At 48.4% G+C, this 18,856-nt stretch overlaps 7 protein-coding genes across 7 annotated transcripts in view; 4 read left to right on the top strand and 3 right to left on the bottom strand.

The window, feature by feature from the left end:
• Positions 1-1,856, bottom strand: part of M421DRAFT_426783 (uncharacterized protein) — a gene marked incomplete at its 5' end in the record, with an annotated part of 24,320 nt that extends 22,464 nt beyond the window's left edge. Inside the window, 3 exons of the mRNA XM_033594493.1 lie at positions 759-911; positions 978-1,113; positions 1,390-1,856. Coding sequence (XP_033442838.1) covers positions 759-911; positions 978-1,113; positions 1,390-1,856 — 756 coding nt within the window. The remainder of the gene's footprint in view (positions 1-758; positions 912-977; positions 1,114-1,389) is intronic.
• Positions 1,857-3,164: 1,308 nt separating this feature from the next.
• On the top strand, positions 3,165-3,323 carry M421DRAFT_77759 (uncharacterized protein; the record flags this gene model as incomplete). The annotated part of the gene is made up of 1 exon (XM_033597354.1): positions 3,165-3,323. A coding segment is annotated over one exon (159 nt), but the record flags the coding sequence as incomplete, so codon positions are not given.
• Positions 3,324-5,918: 2,595 nt separating this feature from the next.
• On the top strand, positions 5,919-7,380 carry M421DRAFT_96705 (amine oxidase; the record flags this gene model as incomplete). The annotated part of the gene is made up of 2 exons (XM_033598412.1): positions 5,919-6,692; positions 6,754-7,380. 2 exons carry the CDS (start codon positions 5,919-5,921, stop codon positions 7,378-7,380), a joined length of 1,401 nt encoding a protein of 466 aa, XP_033442836.1.
• Positions 7,381-8,927: 1,547 nt separating this feature from the next.
• M421DRAFT_426780 (subtilisin-like protein) lies at positions 8,928-11,094 on the top strand. The gene is made up of 3 exons (XM_033594492.1): positions 8,928-9,159; positions 9,219-9,435; positions 9,484-11,094. Exons 1-3 carry the CDS (start codon positions 8,938-8,940, stop codon positions 10,797-10,799), a joined length of 1,755 nt encoding a protein of 584 aa, XP_033442835.1. The 5' UTR covers positions 8,928-8,937; the 3' UTR covers positions 10,800-11,094.
• Positions 11,095-14,052: 2,958 nt separating this feature from the next.
• M421DRAFT_38629 (uncharacterized protein) lies at positions 14,053-14,382 on the bottom strand (the record flags this gene model as incomplete). Its single annotated transcript, XM_033589914.1, is given in 2 exon segments — positions 14,053-14,214; positions 14,233-14,382. Coding segments are annotated over 2 exon segments (312 nt in total), but the record flags the coding sequence as incomplete, so codon positions are not given.
• A 1,683-nt stretch (positions 14,383-16,065) lies between these two features.
• M421DRAFT_10442 (uncharacterized protein) lies at positions 16,066-16,647 on the bottom strand (the record flags this gene model as incomplete). The annotated part of the gene is made up of 3 exons (XM_033587018.1): positions 16,066-16,319; positions 16,361-16,415; positions 16,513-16,647. 3 exons carry the CDS (start codon positions 16,645-16,647, stop codon positions 16,066-16,068), a joined length of 444 nt encoding a protein of 147 aa, XP_033442833.1.
• Positions 16,648-17,806: 1,159 nt separating this feature from the next.
• M421DRAFT_77768 (uncharacterized protein) lies at positions 17,807-18,055 on the top strand (the record flags this gene model as incomplete). Its single annotated transcript, XM_033597355.1, has 2 exons — positions 17,807-17,924; positions 17,964-18,055. Coding segments are annotated over 2 exons (210 nt in total), but the record flags the coding sequence as incomplete, so codon positions are not given.
• Positions 18,056-18,856: the final 801 nt, after the last annotated feature.

The following is an 18,856-nucleotide window of genomic DNA, read 5'->3' as shown; positions in this document are numbered from 1 at the left end:
GAGCGTGATGCTGCCTATATTCCTGCATAGTGCCTGTCTTACTGCAAAGGGAGAAGGTTGCTGTAGTCGCATTGCTGGGTTAGATACTGCTATAAAAATTTGGTAATCTTCCTTTGGCTTAGCGAGTGGGTGGTGTGGAGCCCTGGCAGGGGGCATAGGTTGGTTGCGGCCCGTCTTTGAGATTTGGGGGTCTCTAGCCACTTCCGCCCAGGAGCGGCGCCCGGACTCTTGGCTCCTCTGGTCGCTGCGCGCGGTGACGCTGCTCCAGCGGGAGCTTGGGGGGGAGACGCTGAGGGAGAGGGGGGCAGTCAGAGCCTGGATGACCCTTTGCTGCAGCTCCTCTGCAATCTTAGCCTCTCGCGGGTTCGTGTAGCTCTTAGTATGTAGATTAACTGCTGCTGCAAAGGCAGCAGTGATTGTATTCTAGAGCTAGGCAATTTTCTGAGTTTTGTTGATGTGGCGTTGAACAGCATTAAAGGCATAGGGTTTAGGAGCGCCCCTACTAGGGTTTTGGCTACTTAGAGGGGGTGCAGGGTGATGCAAGTCCGCCTGAGGCTGTCTTGAGGCGCGTGTATAGAGCTGCTGGGGGATCACTGGGTCTGGGGACCCTGTGTGGCGAGAAGAGGGTGACTCTGCCATCCTAGTAGGCTCCTCTGCGCGTCAGCGCGGGGGCCTAGGTGGACGTTAGAGGCACGCCTGGAAACGGCGCGGCGAGCTTGTTCAGGTGCTGTGATTTTTAGGGCTCCCAGGAGGGTAACCCAAAAATCGAAAGATTGGTGTTCGGGTGTAGGCTGAAGGGGTGATATATCTGTTGCCTTGAAGGACCTGAGTATCAGCTCTGGAGTAAACGTGTTTGTCCAGGCCTTCCAGAACAGGTGGAAGAAGTCACTCTTCTTGATCACTAATAGGCCCTAGCCACTGTAAAGGTGTGTTGTAAGCTCCTTTGAGTACGCCGTTGACAGAGGCTTAAATATTACTTTGTTAAGCAGCTGCAGCGTGTGAGTTGAATAAGGAGGAAGGATAGCTAGGAGTATCCTGTTCTGATCGCAGTATTTAATAGAGTCTATTATTACATAAGATCTGTGGCTGTCAATAATTAATAGGTGGTACTTTCTTTAAGCTTTAGCCTTGGTGAAGCAATTAAACACCTGTTTAAGCTAAGCTAGGCCTATCTTGTTATTAGTCTAGCCTAAAGGCAACAAAGAAACAAGCACAGAGTGTTCCCCTGGCTTGATTTTATCTACCTAGCTTGATTGGATGGTGTTGTTGGCGGACTTGTAGATGAGGCCTGGGGGCAGAGCTGATCCATCGCCGCACACACATGCTATGAGCGTCAACTAGGCACAATTGCTATCTTGAAGTGATGCTTTGACCTCCTTTTTCTCCTACATACACCTGCTAAATACGTGTTTTATTCTTAAGGTAACCCTAATTATAAAGCCCTTCTTATCTATATTGTACGTGTGCTCAGCGTTAATCTTGTATTCAGCAATCTTGCGTTGTAGTAGGTTGAAGTATAGCTTATATTTAGTATAGGAATCAGCGTTGTGGCGATTGGCGTCTATACCTGTTAAGTATTGAGAGATAAGATGGATAGAGTACTTGTTAATGAAGCAGGTAACCCAGCTCTCGCTCACTGGCTCCTGGGCGACTGCTGACGCGAAATTGGCAATCATCTCTCTTGTAGGAGGTATATGACGAGCAGTAAGCTCTTCTATATATCGTACAAGCTCCTCCTCTTGTTGTAGGGTGAGCTTTTGTTGTGCAAGAACCTTCTCTTTGTGCAGACGCGTCTCACCCCTCCACGTGCGCGTCAACGTTGACTGCACAATACCATGCTTTTCTGCTATTTTAGACTATAGAATAGCATCTTTAGATACAAAAGTATCACACTCTGCAAGCGCTTCTTCTAATCCCATTACGTTGCGTTGTTGTAGAGCTGAGATAATAGAGCTGTTTTAGTGGTTTGGCGCATCACGCGAATCCGTGCATCACGCGCATGGACACAGTACTATGTCCGTGCACCTAACAATTGGAGTTAACCAACAATTAGGGCACAACATTTGCAGTAGATTTCAACGCGTAAAAACTTAACCACTATAACAGGAATTTTAGATACGCTTGCAGAGATTAATAATCTAAAGCTAGGTAACAAACTTGTATATACAAAGCTTGCAGAAAAACACAGTGTTAATTGCAACACGTTGTCCTGTGCACACTAAGGTGTGTAGGCTCCCTAACGCGTTGCTAATAAGAACTAACAGAAACTCAGCAACTAACAGGAATTAGATCTAGTCAAGTATATAGAGGAGCTGTCAGCGCGTCACTTACTACCTACAAGGCGTATAGTACAGAATTTCGCATCCTCTGTTGCCTTACAGCCCTGCTCCAATAGCTGGGTTTAGCGCTTCCTGCACCATCATCAGAATTAGCTTACGTCCTAATAGGCCACTAGCATGGACTCTAATCACCATAACACTAAGTTAGCGTATAATTACAAGTTGTACTTTAAGCTTCTGCAGCAGAAGATTACTTAATATAACATTGCGCTAGAAAACACGTACAATATAGATAAGAAGGGCTTTGCAATTAGAGTGCTGGGTAGAATAAAACAGGTGTTTAGTAAGCATTAATATAAGAAGAAGGAGGTCAGGCAGGCTTGTCAAGATGGCTCGCGTGAGTAGGTGAGCCTCCTAGCTGCGATCTGCGCTAATAGTACTGCTCTTCCACCTAGCATCATCTTTGCGTCAAAAAACTCCACCCTCCAGAGCCGCTGGGTAGTAGAAATCCAGGCAGAAAAGCACTCAACCTATGTTGCCTTATCGCCCTTAGGATAGACAAACAACAATATTAGACTAGCTTAGCTTAAGCAGGTGTTTAACTGTTACTTAAAGCCTAAGGCGCAGTTAAGGTACTACCTCTTAATTATAGATAGCCACAGGAGTTATCTAACGCCAGATTTTATTAATTACTATTACTAGAAACAGATTATATTAGTAGTATTACCTCCTTACAGTACCTAGACTCTGCAGCTATTAGACGTAGTCTGCTTTAAACCTCTCTCCTCTAACTACACCTATAAACTTAACAACCACCTTTAGGTATCTTAAGGCCTTGCGCCACTGTCTAAAGGTGACTTCTATGCCCTGTTCTAGCCTGCCTAGGTGAACACATTTAAAGAAAGCCTTATATTAAAGGCCTTCACAGCTACTAGTATATTGCCTGTAAATCCTGACGTTATACTTAATAGGTTCTGCTACACCACCCCTAACAACTTAGGATTAGTCTCCTCTAGTTCTACAGCTTATTCTGCAGAGAATTAGCTTAAGGCTTATACCACACTTCAGGCAGAGGTGAGGGATTTGCGCAGTGTAGGCGCGCAGAAGCTAGGTTAAACTATCCACTATCTATTATCTTAAGTAGAGTTACTTTAAGTTAAAGTAGATAGCCTGCGTAAGAAGCTATACTAAAACAGGAAGTATAAGAAGCAACCTAACAGGCAACTAGACCTGCAACAACACTAAGAGTATTATAGAGGTGCAATAATGTGGTCTCCTTAGTCCTTCCAGGAGGCGCGCGCTCGCATGGCTGTTGCAGACCATGAGAGGCAAGAGGAGGAGCAAAAAAAGGCAGAGACAAAGGAGCAAGCTGCTGCTAATAAAATCTACAATGAGAAGATAGCAAGAGAAAAGCGTGAGCAGCGGGCAGAGAAGAAAAAAGCAAGAGACTAGGCCAAGGCAAAAGAGCGAGCAGCTATTAATGCTCGCAATGAGCAGAGACGCAAGGATAAGGAAGCTCACGACGCTAAAAAAGCTCTTAAATTATCTTAAAGAGGCAATTACACATCCTTAAAAGCTTCTATAGTTAAACAGAAGCCTCTGCGTTGTGCTGTAGGTGCTTGTAGTTATCCTAAGCCTGCAACACCTCCTCTGCCACGCCTAACTATTATTACCTAGAGTGGCCGCACTGCCACAAAATACTAGTGACTTTGTATTAGGAACTTTGTTGCATAGGTCTATAGAATGCTCTATCAAAATATCTCACAATAATAACTATTGTAGGTGGCTCTACAGCCTTAATTTTGTGATGGCCGTACAGGCTCAGAACGATCGTTGGTTGACTCCGATCGTTGGGTGCACGGACACGGTACCGGTACCCTACCATAATGGGCAGGCCCCATCTGCCCAGATTGAATTTGGATGGCAGCAGTGGCTCACCGCGGATCCTCTTCAGGGCGACACATCAGACCGCGAATAATCTCACAGTCATGTATGTCTCCATCTGCGTACAACTTCCAGCAGCGCTGATGAGTCAAGGTCACACGGTGTGTCGTGGCAATTATAGACATGCTCTTGGAGTCTGTGGCGTTTTCACCGCCAATATTTCACGTCTGACGCTTACAGATGAGAGTCAAGACCAAGATTCGCATCATCGCAGTTTTCGGTTTTCGATTAGGATTTGCACTGTACACTTTATCTTTGAGATAGACTACTGACTAACTGATAGTAGTGTTTTGGGTGTCAGTGCAGTTCATCTGGCTTAGAGCTTTCTTCAGGGACAAAACTATTGGAGTAATCATGCACCCGTCTCGAGAAGAGTACCCTAAAGACGTGTACTGATTTTTGTTACAAGATGTGAAAGAGCGTTTCTGGGACTGGCGGCATTGATTTTAGGTCGTTGTGTTCAAGACGAATACGGCGCGGACAGATACTGCGCGGACAGAATCGCTGGTGCAGCTGATTGGCGAAGGCTGGATCAAGGAGATGCTGTAATGGATCTTTTTCGACAGTGGATCCGTTCATGTTTAAAGAGAACGGTCGAAAGGGGGATGATTCACTGAACTCGATCAAGCAACCTCGTCGCACCGAGCACACGTAACTTTCAAAATGCGTTGCTCCATATTTTTTTCAAATCGCGCTGCCGACACTTCACAGTCCTCATTCCTCGACGATGCCGTGCGGCATCAGAACAGTACTGGACTGGATATCGGTCGGAGTGCTAGGACCTCTACGTCTGCGGTGTCGACCCTGACTGCCAAGACAAAGGTGTTGGCAAGATACTTGCCCAATGGGGTATGTGAGAATCACCAAGAGAGGGCGCAGAAGTCTGTGCAAGTGCACTATGTGGGAGGAAGAATCGTGGCTTCTACGACAAGGCTGGTCTCACCGTGCATGTAGGCAGGAAAGGCCATAGAGGTGGTATCGCTCTATTTACGAGGTCTGAGGTAGCTGTCGTCATTAGTATGGTAAGCGGCTGCCCGACCCCTAACTACATGTACGACCCTAAAAATAGTGTAACGGTTAAGAGGAGAAGCGGATCACGTGTTGCTGGCGGTGGTCTGGTGCTACTTCCTCATGTTATTGAGCACCTCTTACCTCAGCTGCATCACAAGCACGTCATCAGAGAACAACGGAATACACTCGTTTAAATTTTGCCCTTGATACCGCAACAAATAGGCTAGTGATTCGACTAACAATTTCCAAGCGTCCATAGCACTGCCGTTGATACACGCGTTCATCTGGGAGTCTTGGTTGCCCGAGCCATCCGATAGACTTCCCCGCAACACCGAAGCTTAGCTCGACCTCCTGCACCCAAGCTTCAGAATTCAGAGATCCAGGGCCGATAGGCGTCATATTACACTGACATGCGGTGGCAAACAGGCATCCTGCTGGTTAGGCTGAAGATCAACGTTGAATACTCAATGCTGACACTGGCTCCATGCTGACACTGGGCAGATGTATGCCGAGATCTCAGCCACTGGCAACTGCGCTATGAGAACCAAGGCAATCAGATACGGCGGTAGGACATAGCAAAAGCAGGATTCTTTTGCATATATAATCAAGTCACCTTGCCAGCTCTGCATCGGAGCACATCGTCAGCCAACTCTGAACTTGTACTCATCCTCACTATCGCCAATCATGCGTTTATTCCTCAAGACCTCTTTGCTTAGTTTGCTGTTCCAGCAGGCTTCCTTCGTACTCTCTACAGCTATATACGATTCCATTGATGTCGCTGTCATCGGAGCAGGGCTTTCCGGTCTTACAGCCGCGCGAGATCTTCTTGATGCTGGCAAATCGGTCATTGTACTGGAAGCCAGGAACCGCGTTGGCGGCAAAGTCTATGGCAAGCCACTCGCAGATGGTGGTGTCACCGAAGTAGGGGCCGAGTTTGTTGGACCTACTCAGGACAAAGTACTCGGCATGATCTCCGACTTGGGGCTTCAGACCTTCCAAACCTACAGTCAGGGACGGTCTGTCCTGTGGCGTAACGATACACGCCATCTTTTCACTCCAGACCCAGAACTCGGCGGTGCGCCGCTGGTCCATCCATCGTCGCTGGTACAAATTACGAATGCGCAAGCGCAACTAGACGAGTGGGCTGCCGAGCTAAATACGAGTGCCCCTTGGATACACCCACAGGCGGAAAAATGGGACAGTCAAACGTTCGACGCCTTCATCAGCCAGAACGCGAACCACTCCGATGCTCGATTTATGCTTACGACAGCTTGCAAGGCCATCTTCGCCGCCGAACCCAAAGAGCTGTCGCTCTTGTACGTGCTTGCCTACGTCGCCGCTGCAGGAAATGAATCTACGACCGGCACTCTCAGCAGGCTAATTGCGACCAAGGATGGTGCACAGGAGTCGCGTGTTATCGGCGGCACCGGACTCATCCCACAACGTTTGGCCGACGTGGTCGGCTACAACCACATCGTTCTCAACGCTTCCGTCATTAGCGTGTCAAAAAACTGGCAAGGGCTACGATGTGCGCTCACGAGCCGGTACTATCATCGCAAAGAACGTTGTCCTTGCCATGTCTCCTCCACTTCTCCGCCAGATCATCTTCAAGCCCGCTCTGCCTTTGCCTCGCCAGAAACTGAATGAACAAACAAAGATGCCTGCGCTCGGCAAGGGTATCGCAATTTATGAGCCTGCCTTCTGGCGCAGTACCGAGAACCTCAGCGCCCAAGTCAACTCTGATGCTGGATCTGTTCGGGTCACATTCGACAGCACTCCCGACGATGCATCCTTTGGCGCCATCCTGGGCTTCATTCTCGGTGACGAGATTAGAACGATCGATAAGCTCTCAGTCGTAGAAGGGGAGTCCAGGATTATTTCTGACTACGTACGATATTATGGCAAGCAGGCAGCTAATGTGACCGAGTTCGTTCTGTTCCGCTGGGATTTGGAGGAATGGTCGAGGGGTGGTCCTGTTGCAGTCGCACCACCAAGGGTTTTGACAAAGTACGGCAGTGCTCTGCGTCAAAGTGCTGCTGGTCTGCATTTTGCAGGAACAGAGACCAGTGAGTACTGGACAGGGTACATGGATGGCGCTATTCGAAGTGGAGAGAGGGTCGCTCAGGAGATCCTGCGCTCTTCTTGAGCATACTCATCGCATAGAGAATTGGTTTGGAGGCCGGTGAAATTCTTTGTACACTATGCTTGAACAAACACGAGTGATATCCGTGTTGGCGACTGCATCGGCCCTTTGAGAAGTACTAGAACGTTGTCACGTGCACCGGAGCGTAAACTCTTCCGCACTTTGGCACTGCAAAGGTGTCTTAACGCCACAGGTGAAGCAATGCTACTAAACCCCACTGTACGAAGACTGTTGCAAAATGAATGAGAGGTCAGAGAGTATCTCGGCGCTTTGATGGAGCTAGTTCTGGCGGCACGAGTCAACGACATTCCTTATCAGCAGAGTCGTGTTCTGGACCGCTAGCAAGCATTTTTGGTAGCAGCTTTCAGCTCTACAGGATCGGGACCGGGAGACTACGTGCAAATTGGCCACATGTAGACGACTTTGATCACATTTGTCATATAGTGGCACATCGATCAGAAGAGCCATTCTATTTTACGTGCTACCGAAGCAAGGCCACATCGGTTCCGCCTGCTTAACAACCTGCCGTGTGCACCTTAGTATGAGGGAGGCTTGGAAAGCTGCGCGCAGTTGAAATGTGTTGACGCGAATCGCACTCTCATACTAAATCCTGCAGTAAAGTGTTCCTAAAGGACGATCTTTGGCGAGCACTTCAGACCGAGGGGGTACTATAAGTGATCGAATAGTAAACAAACAAGTCTTCAACTTACTCGAATCAACGATGTGCGACACCGCGACGTATACACAAATTGCTAACAAACTTGGTGCAGTAAGCGAGTCACACAAGCAGGCCAGAACTCTTGGCAATCACGTCATTCAGGGGGGGGGGTACCATATTCGAGAATGGCCAAAGGTACCGGGAGAGTCAAATTTAGGGGGTTTTCTAGAGCGAGGGGGTACCATAAATGAGGGGGTGTACTAAATGAGAGTTTACGATATCCCTCCGCTGAGTGCACGCTATCAACAGCGGAATTGCAATTATTAGCTATGAATACCTAAGTATTGGAGCCAAATTGTCTATGGCAACGATGGCGCTGACCTGTCTAACTTTGTGACTTGCTATGCAGACCTACCAAGAACACGATCTCCACATTTCAAACGCTTTAACCCCTTCTTGTCTCTATTGCAGGAAGCGCGGAAATTACGCCATAACAGTACGAGTCCTGCATCGTGCGTGATGATCTCGATCAAATGGAAAAGTGGGCTGGTAATTTCTGTCTTGCACAGGGACAGTACGAAAGCTCAAGAGCCTCGGCCTCTGGAAACAGAGCTTCTATCTCAGGATAGTCTGTACAGTTAGACAGTAAGACTAATGTGCATTCAGAATGTTCAAGATATCGCTCGGCGCTAAAAGCTTGACTTTACATTGGCAAAGCTTGTCAAGCTTCCTCATTTGGAGGAACATCCATATTGCTCGCTAACCACATTGGGCAGGCATCATGCTTCTTACCCCCTCCATCAATGCGTTTGGCTCCAACGATAACGATATCCAAAAAAAGAGTGTTTATAAAATGACCAGTCCAGATTTTGGCTCCTGCAGTATTCTTGCCACTCTTCAACATGCATCTCCTCGCGCTGACTTCGCTGCCTTTGTTAGCAGTTCTGCTGTGTGCCTCCAATGCACGCCCGACGAACAGCGTTGTGCTCGAAAGGATCGAAGAAAGCCCAACTGGGTGGGTTCTGGACCCCTCTGCCGCAATCGATAAAGACAGCACCATTATCACGTTGAAAATCCATCTTGTAAACCAGGGAATGGACAACTTTCACAAACTTGCGCTGGATGTAAGAAAGCCACGCCGCATTGGGAAGCGTATTGTACTGGCAACTAAGTGAATGATCAGATCGCAACCCCGGGTAATCCGCAGTACGGTAACCATCTCGATTACGAGCAGATCGTGTCCATGACGAAGCCAAAAGAGGAATCTGTAAGCCTCGTTAAACAATGGATTGAAAGTGCTGTGTCCGATACCAAAGTCAGCCTGGCGGGCGACTACTACACAGTCGAAGGCACCGTCACTGCCATTGAGAGTCTTTTAAAGACGGAGTACAACACCTACGGTAAGAGCAAACCCCTGTTCCCCATTGTCCCATATCTGATTTGAGCAGTGAACGAGGAAACGAAGGCCAACGCCCTTCGAACCCTCCAATACAGCATTCCCTCCAATCTTGTTGGTCATGTCGATATGGTCCAACCAACCACGTACTTTGGTGTCAAGCAATTCCGATCCACCGTGTCCGAGCACCATGCTATTGCAGACGACGAAAATAACATCGAGGCAGCACAGGCTGTGACAGGATGTACCGGCACGCGCATTACGCCTACCTGTCTTGCCAACTTGTACAATTTCGCGAATGCGAAGAACGAAACCATCGGACTTCTCGGAGTGGCAGGCTTCCTTGAGGAATATGCTATCAAGGCCGACTTTACTACGTTTCTCAACAACTTTGCGTACTTCGACAATAAAGCCAGATCTTTCACCTGCACGGGCGTCAATGGGGGAACCTGCCCAACGTCGCCTGCAGGAACCGAGGCCAATCTGGACGTTCAGTACGCGGGCAGCATCGCGAGCTCCGTTCCAATGACGTACTACAGCACAGCAGGCCGTGGAAAATTCGTGGGAACCGACACAAATACTAATGAGCCATATCTCGAGTTTCTGAACTACCTGCTGGCTCTTCCGGCAGCCTCTCTTCCCAACACACTCTCCATTTCCTATGGCGATGATGAGGGAACGGTGCCGCTTTCCTACGCGACAAACGCGTGCAACCTGTTCTCCCAGCTCGGAGCCCGTGGTGTTTCCATCCTCATCTCCTCAGGTGACTCGGGCGTAGGTACGACCTGCACGGTCAACAGCAAGACATCGTTCGAGACCGCCTTCCCGGCCAGTTGTCCGTGGGTCACAACGGTTGGAGGAACGACTGGAAACTCTCCTGAAAGTGCCTGGTCCTCTGGCGGTGGTGGTTTCTCTGAAATTTTCGGCCGCCCGGACTACCAGAACGCGACCGTGAACAAGTGGCTCGCATCTGACACCACCCACAGCGCCGTAACAAAATACTTCAACTCGTCTGGTCGCGCATACCCGGACATCTCTGCCCAGGCAACCAACTTCGTCATCGTTGCGTCCGGATCTACACAGTCCGTGTCTGGCACATCATGCTCAGCACCAACAACGGCCGGTATCTTCCAGCTGCTCAACAGCGCTCGAATTGCGTCGGGCAAGAAAGGCCTCGGGTTCCTTAATCCGTGGTTGTACAACACCGCCAGCACTGGATTTACCGATATCAAGAACGGCAAGATCGGAGGATGCAGCGGGGTCATCTCTGGAGCGGGATTCAGCGCAGTCGCAGGATGGGATCCGGCAACAGGCCTTGGTACACCCAACTATGAGGCTCTTCTCGCATTTGCCACTTCAACTGCATAGGGGTTTGACTCACAAGCTCTAGCAATGGAGTATTATCAGATGAACGTCGTGCAAACCCTGGCACAAGTCTCAGCCCCCATTGAGCGGGAGTGTAGATCAGACTTTTTAAGGTGAGCACACATAGTAGTGTCAACTTTCGGCTTATTGTGGTTATGGTCTGTAACAATAGGCAACATTGCTGCAGGGAAGTAAACTTGGAGCCATTTAGATCTGCCAGAGAATGTATTTCTATATATTGCTCAAGTGAATTAGAACTTAGGAAATTGCAGAATCTACAACGAAGCGCTTCCGAGTCTCAGCCTGGTGAGGTATCGCAATTACAGGAATCTCAAACCAACTAGTTACCAAACTTTACTGCAACAGTAAAGAAATACGACTGAGTAAGAATGAGTAGAACAAAGGTCAAGACTAAACAAGACTGGATTATGCAGCTGAATGCGGACTCTTTGTGCTGGCGCACGCACTTGAGTAAATGCCTTTGGGTTTGTTTCTACTCCTGCTGCTGCAACTACACCAATGGCGAATCTTGAAAGTAGGCTTGCCATCTCTATTGCACTGTTGTTTTGAGGTTCTCCGAACGGAACGCCATGAGTGTAAAGACCCTCATTGATTGTTTCCAGGTCCCAACCTAAATATTTACCCATGAAACTGCCCCGACAGTACGATTGCTTGCGCAGCCACGGCTGCGTTCGTGACTAATAGATAACGTAAGTGTATAGCGAGTGGGCCGGCTAAGCGAGTGGACCGCCTCAACAAGCCATTGGGCTGTCCCACCTTTAAACCTTAATTGTCGCGGTGTAGGAACAGCGCATATGCAGAAGGAATTGAAGGATTGAACTGAGGTTGTATTGTGTGAAGCTACGAACGGTATATCTACATAGGTGGCTGTAAACAGCGCTAGTGCAAAACAGGGAGTTGCCTCTCACCAAAGGTGAGGCGCGGGTTGCCTATGAGGCAAGAGACACGCAAACTGTGACACACCCCCTAGCTGCCGTAGGCTTAACAGCAGGGAGTCAACGACAGCTAATCAGTGTTAATTTAGTAGGTGATAGATAGCATCAATGTTATTGTTGTCAGCCTGACGTAGGCCCTTCAGGCGCTTAGTAATATTAACAAGACTAAGTTAGCAGATAAACTTAGCAAACTTCTGCTTAGGTAGAATCTTCGTGAGTCTGTCAGCAGGCATGTAATTAGTAGGTACCTATTTAATGTTAATACGTGAGGCAGTGACCTCCTGTTAGATCTAGAGCTAATAGATATTGACGTGTTTAACTTTTGTGTGAAGCTTGTTGTGCTCCTTCGTGACAATACAGACAGTCTGCTAGTTGTTACACTAGATTGTAGGTATACAGTCAAGCGTGAGGTTAATGCTAGCAAAGAAACGCATCTACTCTTCTATCTGCGAGGCTGCGAGGGAGAGTAAGAGCAATTCAGACTCTGTGGTTAATTTTGTGACTGTGCGCTGGACAGTCAATTTCTAGTTAATCATGAGTCCTCCAAATTTGAAGGCGTATCCCTGAGAGCTCTGGCGAGTCTCAGGCTCGTCAGCGTACGAGGCATCAGATGATCCAAAGAAGAGAGGATCGCGGTATGTAGGATTGTCAGTGAGATACTCGGCCATGTCGTGCGCGCTGGCAGAGGCTTCAAGGGCGAGAGCCTTCGTGCTGAGCAGGTAGCGCCAGGTCTGGCGGATCTTTGAGATGTGAGACTGTCCTGGGTTGATGAGGTGGCAGGCAAAGACAACGTGCGTTCGGGCGACGTCAGGTCTACCCCAGACAGCAATGTATGCAAGAGAACCAATAAGCTGCTGGTAGAGCTTCGTACGAGCAGTATCAGTCTCCTCAGTAGACTGTGGCAGCCAGTTCTCCGTCAGTGGGACGTCTAGAGCCTTGCCCACAGCCTTAATGCTGAATCGAGCGCACACCTTGTTAATAAAAGCGTCTTAGACTAGCTAGGTCTTGTGCAGAGCTCGGTCGCGGACGATGCAGATACTGAGAAACTAGGTAAGGTCTCCTATTGCTTTGATGTTGTATAGGTCTACCAGATCCTTCTTAAAGGACTGGTGGTGATAGGCGTTTAATTGATGAAACGCCATAACAATGTCGTCAACATAGACAAATATGATAAGCTAGCAGCTTGTATATAGGCATGGGAAGCCGTTAACTGGCTTTAGGCCTAGTTTTACAAGCTGTTGACGTAGCTCATTGTACCATAGGATTGGTGACTCCTTCAGGCCGTACAGGGCGCGGAGCACCAGCATGATCTCGCCTTCGGTATGGCGGAAGGCCTCAGGCGTTTCAGCGTATAGCTTGCGGTTGGTTTTTGCGTTCAAGAAGGCAGTAGGGACGTTGTACTGCTTCAGTTCAAGATTAAAGTAATTAGCAATTGCAATAAGAGCGCGAAAGTTGCAGATAGCAAGTGTAGCAGCGTATGTGTTGTCTATTAGAGCTTAGAGGTCTCCTCAGACAACAAGTTAAGCCTTAAACTGTAAGAGATATCCATCTTTATCTGTCTTGTAAGTAAAGACCCACATTAGCAGTAGTACCTCACTATCTGCAGTGGCCTTTAATTGCTCTGTCTGTCTAAAGACGCCTTTAGCGCGTAGATCTTGCCATTTAATCTCCATAACACGTTGGAATTAATTGCCGAACATGTGTGTATCAAGACAGTTTTCTGACTTTGGCAGAGGCGGCAGCTGTGACTGATAGATTCGTGGTACTTTATCTGCGCTGGCTGAGGCTCTGTTAGAGAGGATCTCAGTTAAGAACGCTTGCAGGTAATTAACAAGAGGCTTAGGTCCCATCCTCGCTGCGTAGATCTGTACTGCAAAGTTGTTCAGATCCCTTAGCTTTCAATTGCGCTTGCCTAAGACAATTAGGTTTGTGTTAGTTAGATCAAGATTAACGTCCTGTGGCGCTTTCTCGCCTCGTCGGCGGTAGCCCTTAGGAACCATGTGTATTGTGTCCTCCTCAGGTAATGTAGAGGTTAGCAGTGTGTCGTCAGATTCGAGTGCGTCGTCAGCCATCTCACCCCCCAACTGGGAGCCTCCAGCTGTCGGAGCTGAGGTCACAGGTGTTGTTTGGCGGCTGCGTTGGCGCGCGGTCAGCAGGTCGTCGATGCTGACATCATCATCCTGCGGCATCTCTGGATATTCGAGTAGCTCGATCACCTCCTTGATCACTGGTGTAGAGGCGTAGCCATCCATTCTATCAAAGAATAGCGTAGGTTCGAATACGACGTCGCGTGTGACAATAACAGTGTCTTTTGTAGGCAGCCATATGCGGAAGATATTAGTGCCTTGGTAGCCAACAAGGTAGCCGATGAGAGTACGCGATTCAAGCTTGTTGGCAGCTCTCAGGTCGCGGTTGTAGACATAGGCGCGACAGCCAATAGGCCTCATATGAGCGACGAGTGGCTTTCATCCCCATACAACCTCGTACGGCGTCTTCCAGCCTAGTGCTTCTGTTGGCGTACGATTGAGGATGTACGCGGCGGTGCGATACATCTCCTGTGATAGGTTCTTGGGCAGGTTGGCGTGTATGCGCATAGCGCGAGCTCGCTGCGTAAGGACTCCGCCTGCGCGTTAAATAAGCCCATTTGGTTCCTTTGTACCAGCTGGGGCCGGCTTGTATAGCATGCCCAGCTCTTCTGTAGTGTTGATAAGATTGTTGCTAAATCCTTTCTTGTTGTCGCATCGGATGGCGACTACGTCCGCGTTGTACACACGTTGGATTCGACAGATCAAGGCCATGAACCAACAAGTAAGTGTTGGCTTGTCCTTTCGCTTGATTGTGGCGATCTCATGCCACTTTGAGTACTCGTCTATAGAGTGTAGGGCGTACTTGCTGCCGTTAATACACTCCTCTCCCACAGGGATAATGTAGATTAAGTCTATTGCAATTCAAAAGAACAGTCGTTGTGCGCAGCTCTCAGCCAGGTGTCTTAAGATAATGTGAGTCATTTAAGCTTCAGTGCAGGTCTAGCAGAGACAGTCTATGTAGTCTCCTGTTAGTTGGACACCAGTAACGTTTGATTCAAGCTGGTCAACTGCCTTTCAACCTGGGTGGCCCCAAATTTGATGAGCAGCGCGTCGATCAACGACGTTGGCAGGCTTTGGCGCGTACGACGGGCGATATGATGCCCCAAACGTACTCAGCGGTGTGTTAAGAAGTGACAGTGGTGGTCGGCGTGATGGCTCAGCATCAATCAGCCAGTGTCCTCCATTGTATTTGAGTTGTGCGATAACGTTTGATGTCTGTTGCATGTAGAGGACGTCGCGGCCAGAGTCAAAGTGGATTGACTCTGTACGGCAGCGTGCGAGTCCTAAGACGCTTGTAAGGAAGCCTTCGACGTACGCGACGTGCGTTAGCTCCAGCTTTAGCTGTCCATGTGGTGTACAGACGACGAGTTCCATCGTTCCCCACGCGGTGATGAGGATACAGGTATTGCCAGCGTTGATAGAACGACGTTGTGGATTGTCACTCATCCTCCTCCAGCCCTTCTATGCCTCTGTGTTGACGACGTGCGTATTAGATCCTGGATCAACAATCCATTAATTGCGTAATTCAGTCTGAGTGATTTCATCAACAGCCATTGTTGTAAGAGATCCTGTAGGCTTAGTGTAAGCGTTAATAGCAATAACAACCTCCTCATCGTGGTTAACTTAATTGTGCCTGTCGTGACTGTTGTGGCAGTTGTGGCTGTCGTGGCCGTCGTGCAGAGGCTTGAGCAATGGGCCAGTCAATATCACGAACGTTTCAGTGTTAACAGGTGGCTCGCTGTCATTAACTCGCAGTGATCTAGTGTTCTAAGGTTGGCGGGTTAACTATCTTGCAAGAGCAGTCTTGATGCGCGCGTTAATCTTAGAGTCCTTCTGCGCTTCCTCTACCTTGCGTACAGCCTCATCTGCAGGCTGATAGGTCTTTGGACGTGCTAGGTGGCGTGGATTCAGGATGAAGCAGTTAGTGTACCAATGCTGCTTCCCACATACGCAGGTAGGAATTAATTGTGCACTGTCACAGCGACCGCGACTAGTTGATTGAGTCTCAGTTGGCTTCGTGATTCTGAGCTCAGCAGCAGAGACTGCCAGGCCTGTAGATTGAGGCTTCGTGCGGCGTAGGTATGTGGTCATCTCAGCGACGTATGTCTCAAGAGATGAGATCTCTGCAGTAGTGCCACGCGCTTCATGTTTGAAGATCTCGCGTAGGCAGGACGTAGCATATTCCTGATCCAGAGCCTTGCAGGCGATTAGAAAGTCCTCTTGCGGTCAGTTGCCGTCAGTTTCCGGCAGCGTGATTGATTTGCCTTGGGCTGTGATGTATACCCAGTCAGTGAGCCATTGCTCGACCTTCTTTGCAGCTCGTGGAGCAGTCTTGAGAGTGTTGTACTTGTCAGCAAGCTCGCAGCGGCGAGTTGCGTCAGTTGGACAAAGGAACTTCTTAAGAGCGACCAGTTGGTTGTAGGGTGTCTCGTGATCCTTGATTAGGTGGATGTGGCGTACAGCAATTGTCTTGCTGATGTCTGTGTTCAGGTCGGCTAAGGCCTTCTTCTGGGTGCGGTACTCAGAGCGGCGGCGCTCCCATTGATCACATTCCCATCAGTAAGACTCTCGGTCGTCTGCAGTCAGGTCAGAGAGCCTAGTAGCTCCAGCCCAGTAGTCGATGAGTTGAGGCTCAGTAGCCTCCGTCAGCTCAGGGAGAAGCTCCCTAGCTACGTCAGGATTAATGTACTGCCAGAGACTGTAGCGGTTGGCAACGTCTTGGCGAATGAACAACCAGGTAAACCAGTCGTCAGGTGTGTTAAGTATGACAGTGACACGCGTCACTGCGGGATCAGACTTAGCAGCCATTGCAGAGGCTGTAGTCGTGTATGAATGGATCCAGGCAGAGATCCAGGCAATGTGCGTCGTGGGTGGACGCGGTAACAGGTGCGCTGTGGTAGACGCGGTATAGCAACATGTGACTCAAGTAGAGTGACGATTGCAGCAGCAGGTGAGAACAATCCTAGGTTGCAGCCGGGCTCATAACTGTCGCGGTGTAGGAACAGCGCATATGCAGAAGGAATTAAAGGATTGAACTGAGGTTGTATTGTGTGAAGCTACGAACGGTATATCTACATAGGTGGCTGTAAACAGCGCTAGTGCAAAACAGGGAGTCGCCTCTCACCAAAGGTGAGGCGCGGGTTGCCTATGAGGCAAGAGACACGCAAACCGTGACATTAATAGACTAACCACTTAACCTTAAATCACTCTTAAAAGAAGATAGAATTAAGCTTGCACTTTAAGCAACTAGGAAGCCCTAGGAACTAAGCGTGCAACGCGCTGTAGTAGTCTATAAGGTGTTAAAAACAACCCTCTAATAGTAACGCGCTAGGACGCAGTTAACACGCAATACCTACCCTAAATTAGCAAATCTTTAGAAGATAGAGCAGAGGGCGCTTGTACAGTATATTAGGAAGCTAGATTCCTAAGGATTTGCTCTAACGTACTCCACAAGCATGCCGGTCACCCAAGTGTACCGGTCACTTTTGCCAAGACCACACCAAACTTCACTCTACTAACAATGCCTCAACGCAGCAACATGAAAAAGCTCTCTAATGAAGCAGACATACAGCTTGCTCTCCAGGCTATCCAACAAGACGCGACGCTCTCTCAGCGACGCGCTGCAGCAATCTACAACGTCTCTCAAAGCACGCTTAGTGACTAACTTGCTAGAGCCACCCCACGCTGCGACTACACACCTAATACTATAAATCTTACAAAGAACAAAGAGGAGGTAATTGTCCAGCACGTGTTGAGGCTAGACGAGCGAGGATACTCGCCCCGGCTTGCTGATGTAGAGGATATGGCCAATTCTCTGCTTGCTAAGCGCCACCAGCCCTATGTTGGCAAGAACTAGGCTGCTAACTTTGTTAAACGTCAGCTAGAGCTTAAAGTCAAATTTAATCACAAGTATAACTATAAGAGAGCTCTGTGTAAGGATCCTAAGGTAATTAGGGACTAGTTCTAACTAGTAGAGAATACTAAAGCTAAGTATAGTATACAAGATAAAGACACCTACAACTTTAACAAATCTAGCTTTATAATAGGCGTTATATTAACAGGAGCTATTGTTACAGGCTCTAAGCGTTAAGGGAGACTAAAGACAGTGCAGTAGGGCGACTAAGAGTGGACCAGCATCATCCAAGGCATCTGCGCGAAGGGCTGGTCTATCCCACCCTTTATTATCTTCTCTAGCAAGCACCACCTCTCTACCTAGTATAAGGAGCCTAGTATACCTAACAACTAGGTTCTTAATGTCTCTAACAACAGCTAGACTAATAACAAGCTTAGAGTTAAGTAGTTAAAGCACTTTAATAAGCACACAAAGGCGCGCACTGTTGGCAGCTATTAGCTGCTTATTCTAGACGGCCACAAGAGCCACAACTTAGTCGAATTCCACCAGTCCTGCAAGGAACACAAGATTATTACCCTGTGTATGCCTCCACACTCGTCGCACCTACTACAGCCACTTGACATAGGCTGTTTTTCTCTGTTGAAGAAGGCCTATGGCCGCCAAGCTAAGTGGCTAATGCGCAGCAAGATTACGCGTATCACTAAACTTGAGTTCTTGCTGTGCTTTAAAGCAGCTTTTGACGCCTCAATCATAGAGAGTAACATCTAGGGAGGATTTAGAGGTGCTGGCCTAGTCCCACTTAACCTAGAGGCTGTGCTATTAAAGCTTAAAGTACAGCTGCGCACGCTAACACTACCTACTGTGGACAACAGTACGTGGGAGTCTAAAACACTAAGCAACACCCTAGAATTTAGGTCTTAATTAAAGCTAATTTAAGAGAGGATTTAGAGACATGCTAATAGCTTGCCAACGTCTATAGTTAACGCTCTTAATCAGCTCACTAAAGGCGCAGAGCTAATGGCGCATTTACTAGTTTTAGTGCGCAACCAGGTTGCTAACCTACAGGCAGCTAACAAGGCTGCCACACGTTGTAAATCACACAAAAGGAAGCAAGTACAGCAAGAAGGGACTCTAACCTTTGCTAAGGGAGTGCAGCTAACTACT

Source organism: Didymella exigua (assembly GCF_010094145.1).
Source record: "Didymella exigua CBS 183.55 unplaced genomic scaffold M421scaffold_66, whole genome shotgun sequence".
In the NCBI taxonomy this organism is placed as follows: Eukaryota; Fungi; Ascomycota; class Dothideomycetes; order Pleosporales; family Didymellaceae; genus Didymella; species Didymella exigua.
The sequence above is the reverse complement of the archived record's forward strand: the minus strand, read 5'-3'. Positions and strand labels throughout refer to the sequence as shown.

What these genes read in the sequence shown, in the direction of transcription:
- M421DRAFT_426780 (XM_033594492.1), top strand. Translation starts at nt 8,938, where the DNA reads ATGCATCTCCTCGCGCTGACTTCGCTGCCTTTGTTAGCAGTTCTGCTG. An exon ending in TTCACAAACTTGCGCTGGAT is followed by an intron (nt 9,160 to 9,218) that starts GTAAGAAAGCCA and finishes GTGAATGATCAG; the next exon opens with ATCGCAACCCCGGGTAATCC. An exon ending in GACGGAGTACAACACCTACG is followed by an intron (nt 9,436 to 9,483) that starts GTAAGAGCAAAC and finishes TGATTTGAGCAG; the next exon opens with TGAACGAGGAAACGAAGGCC.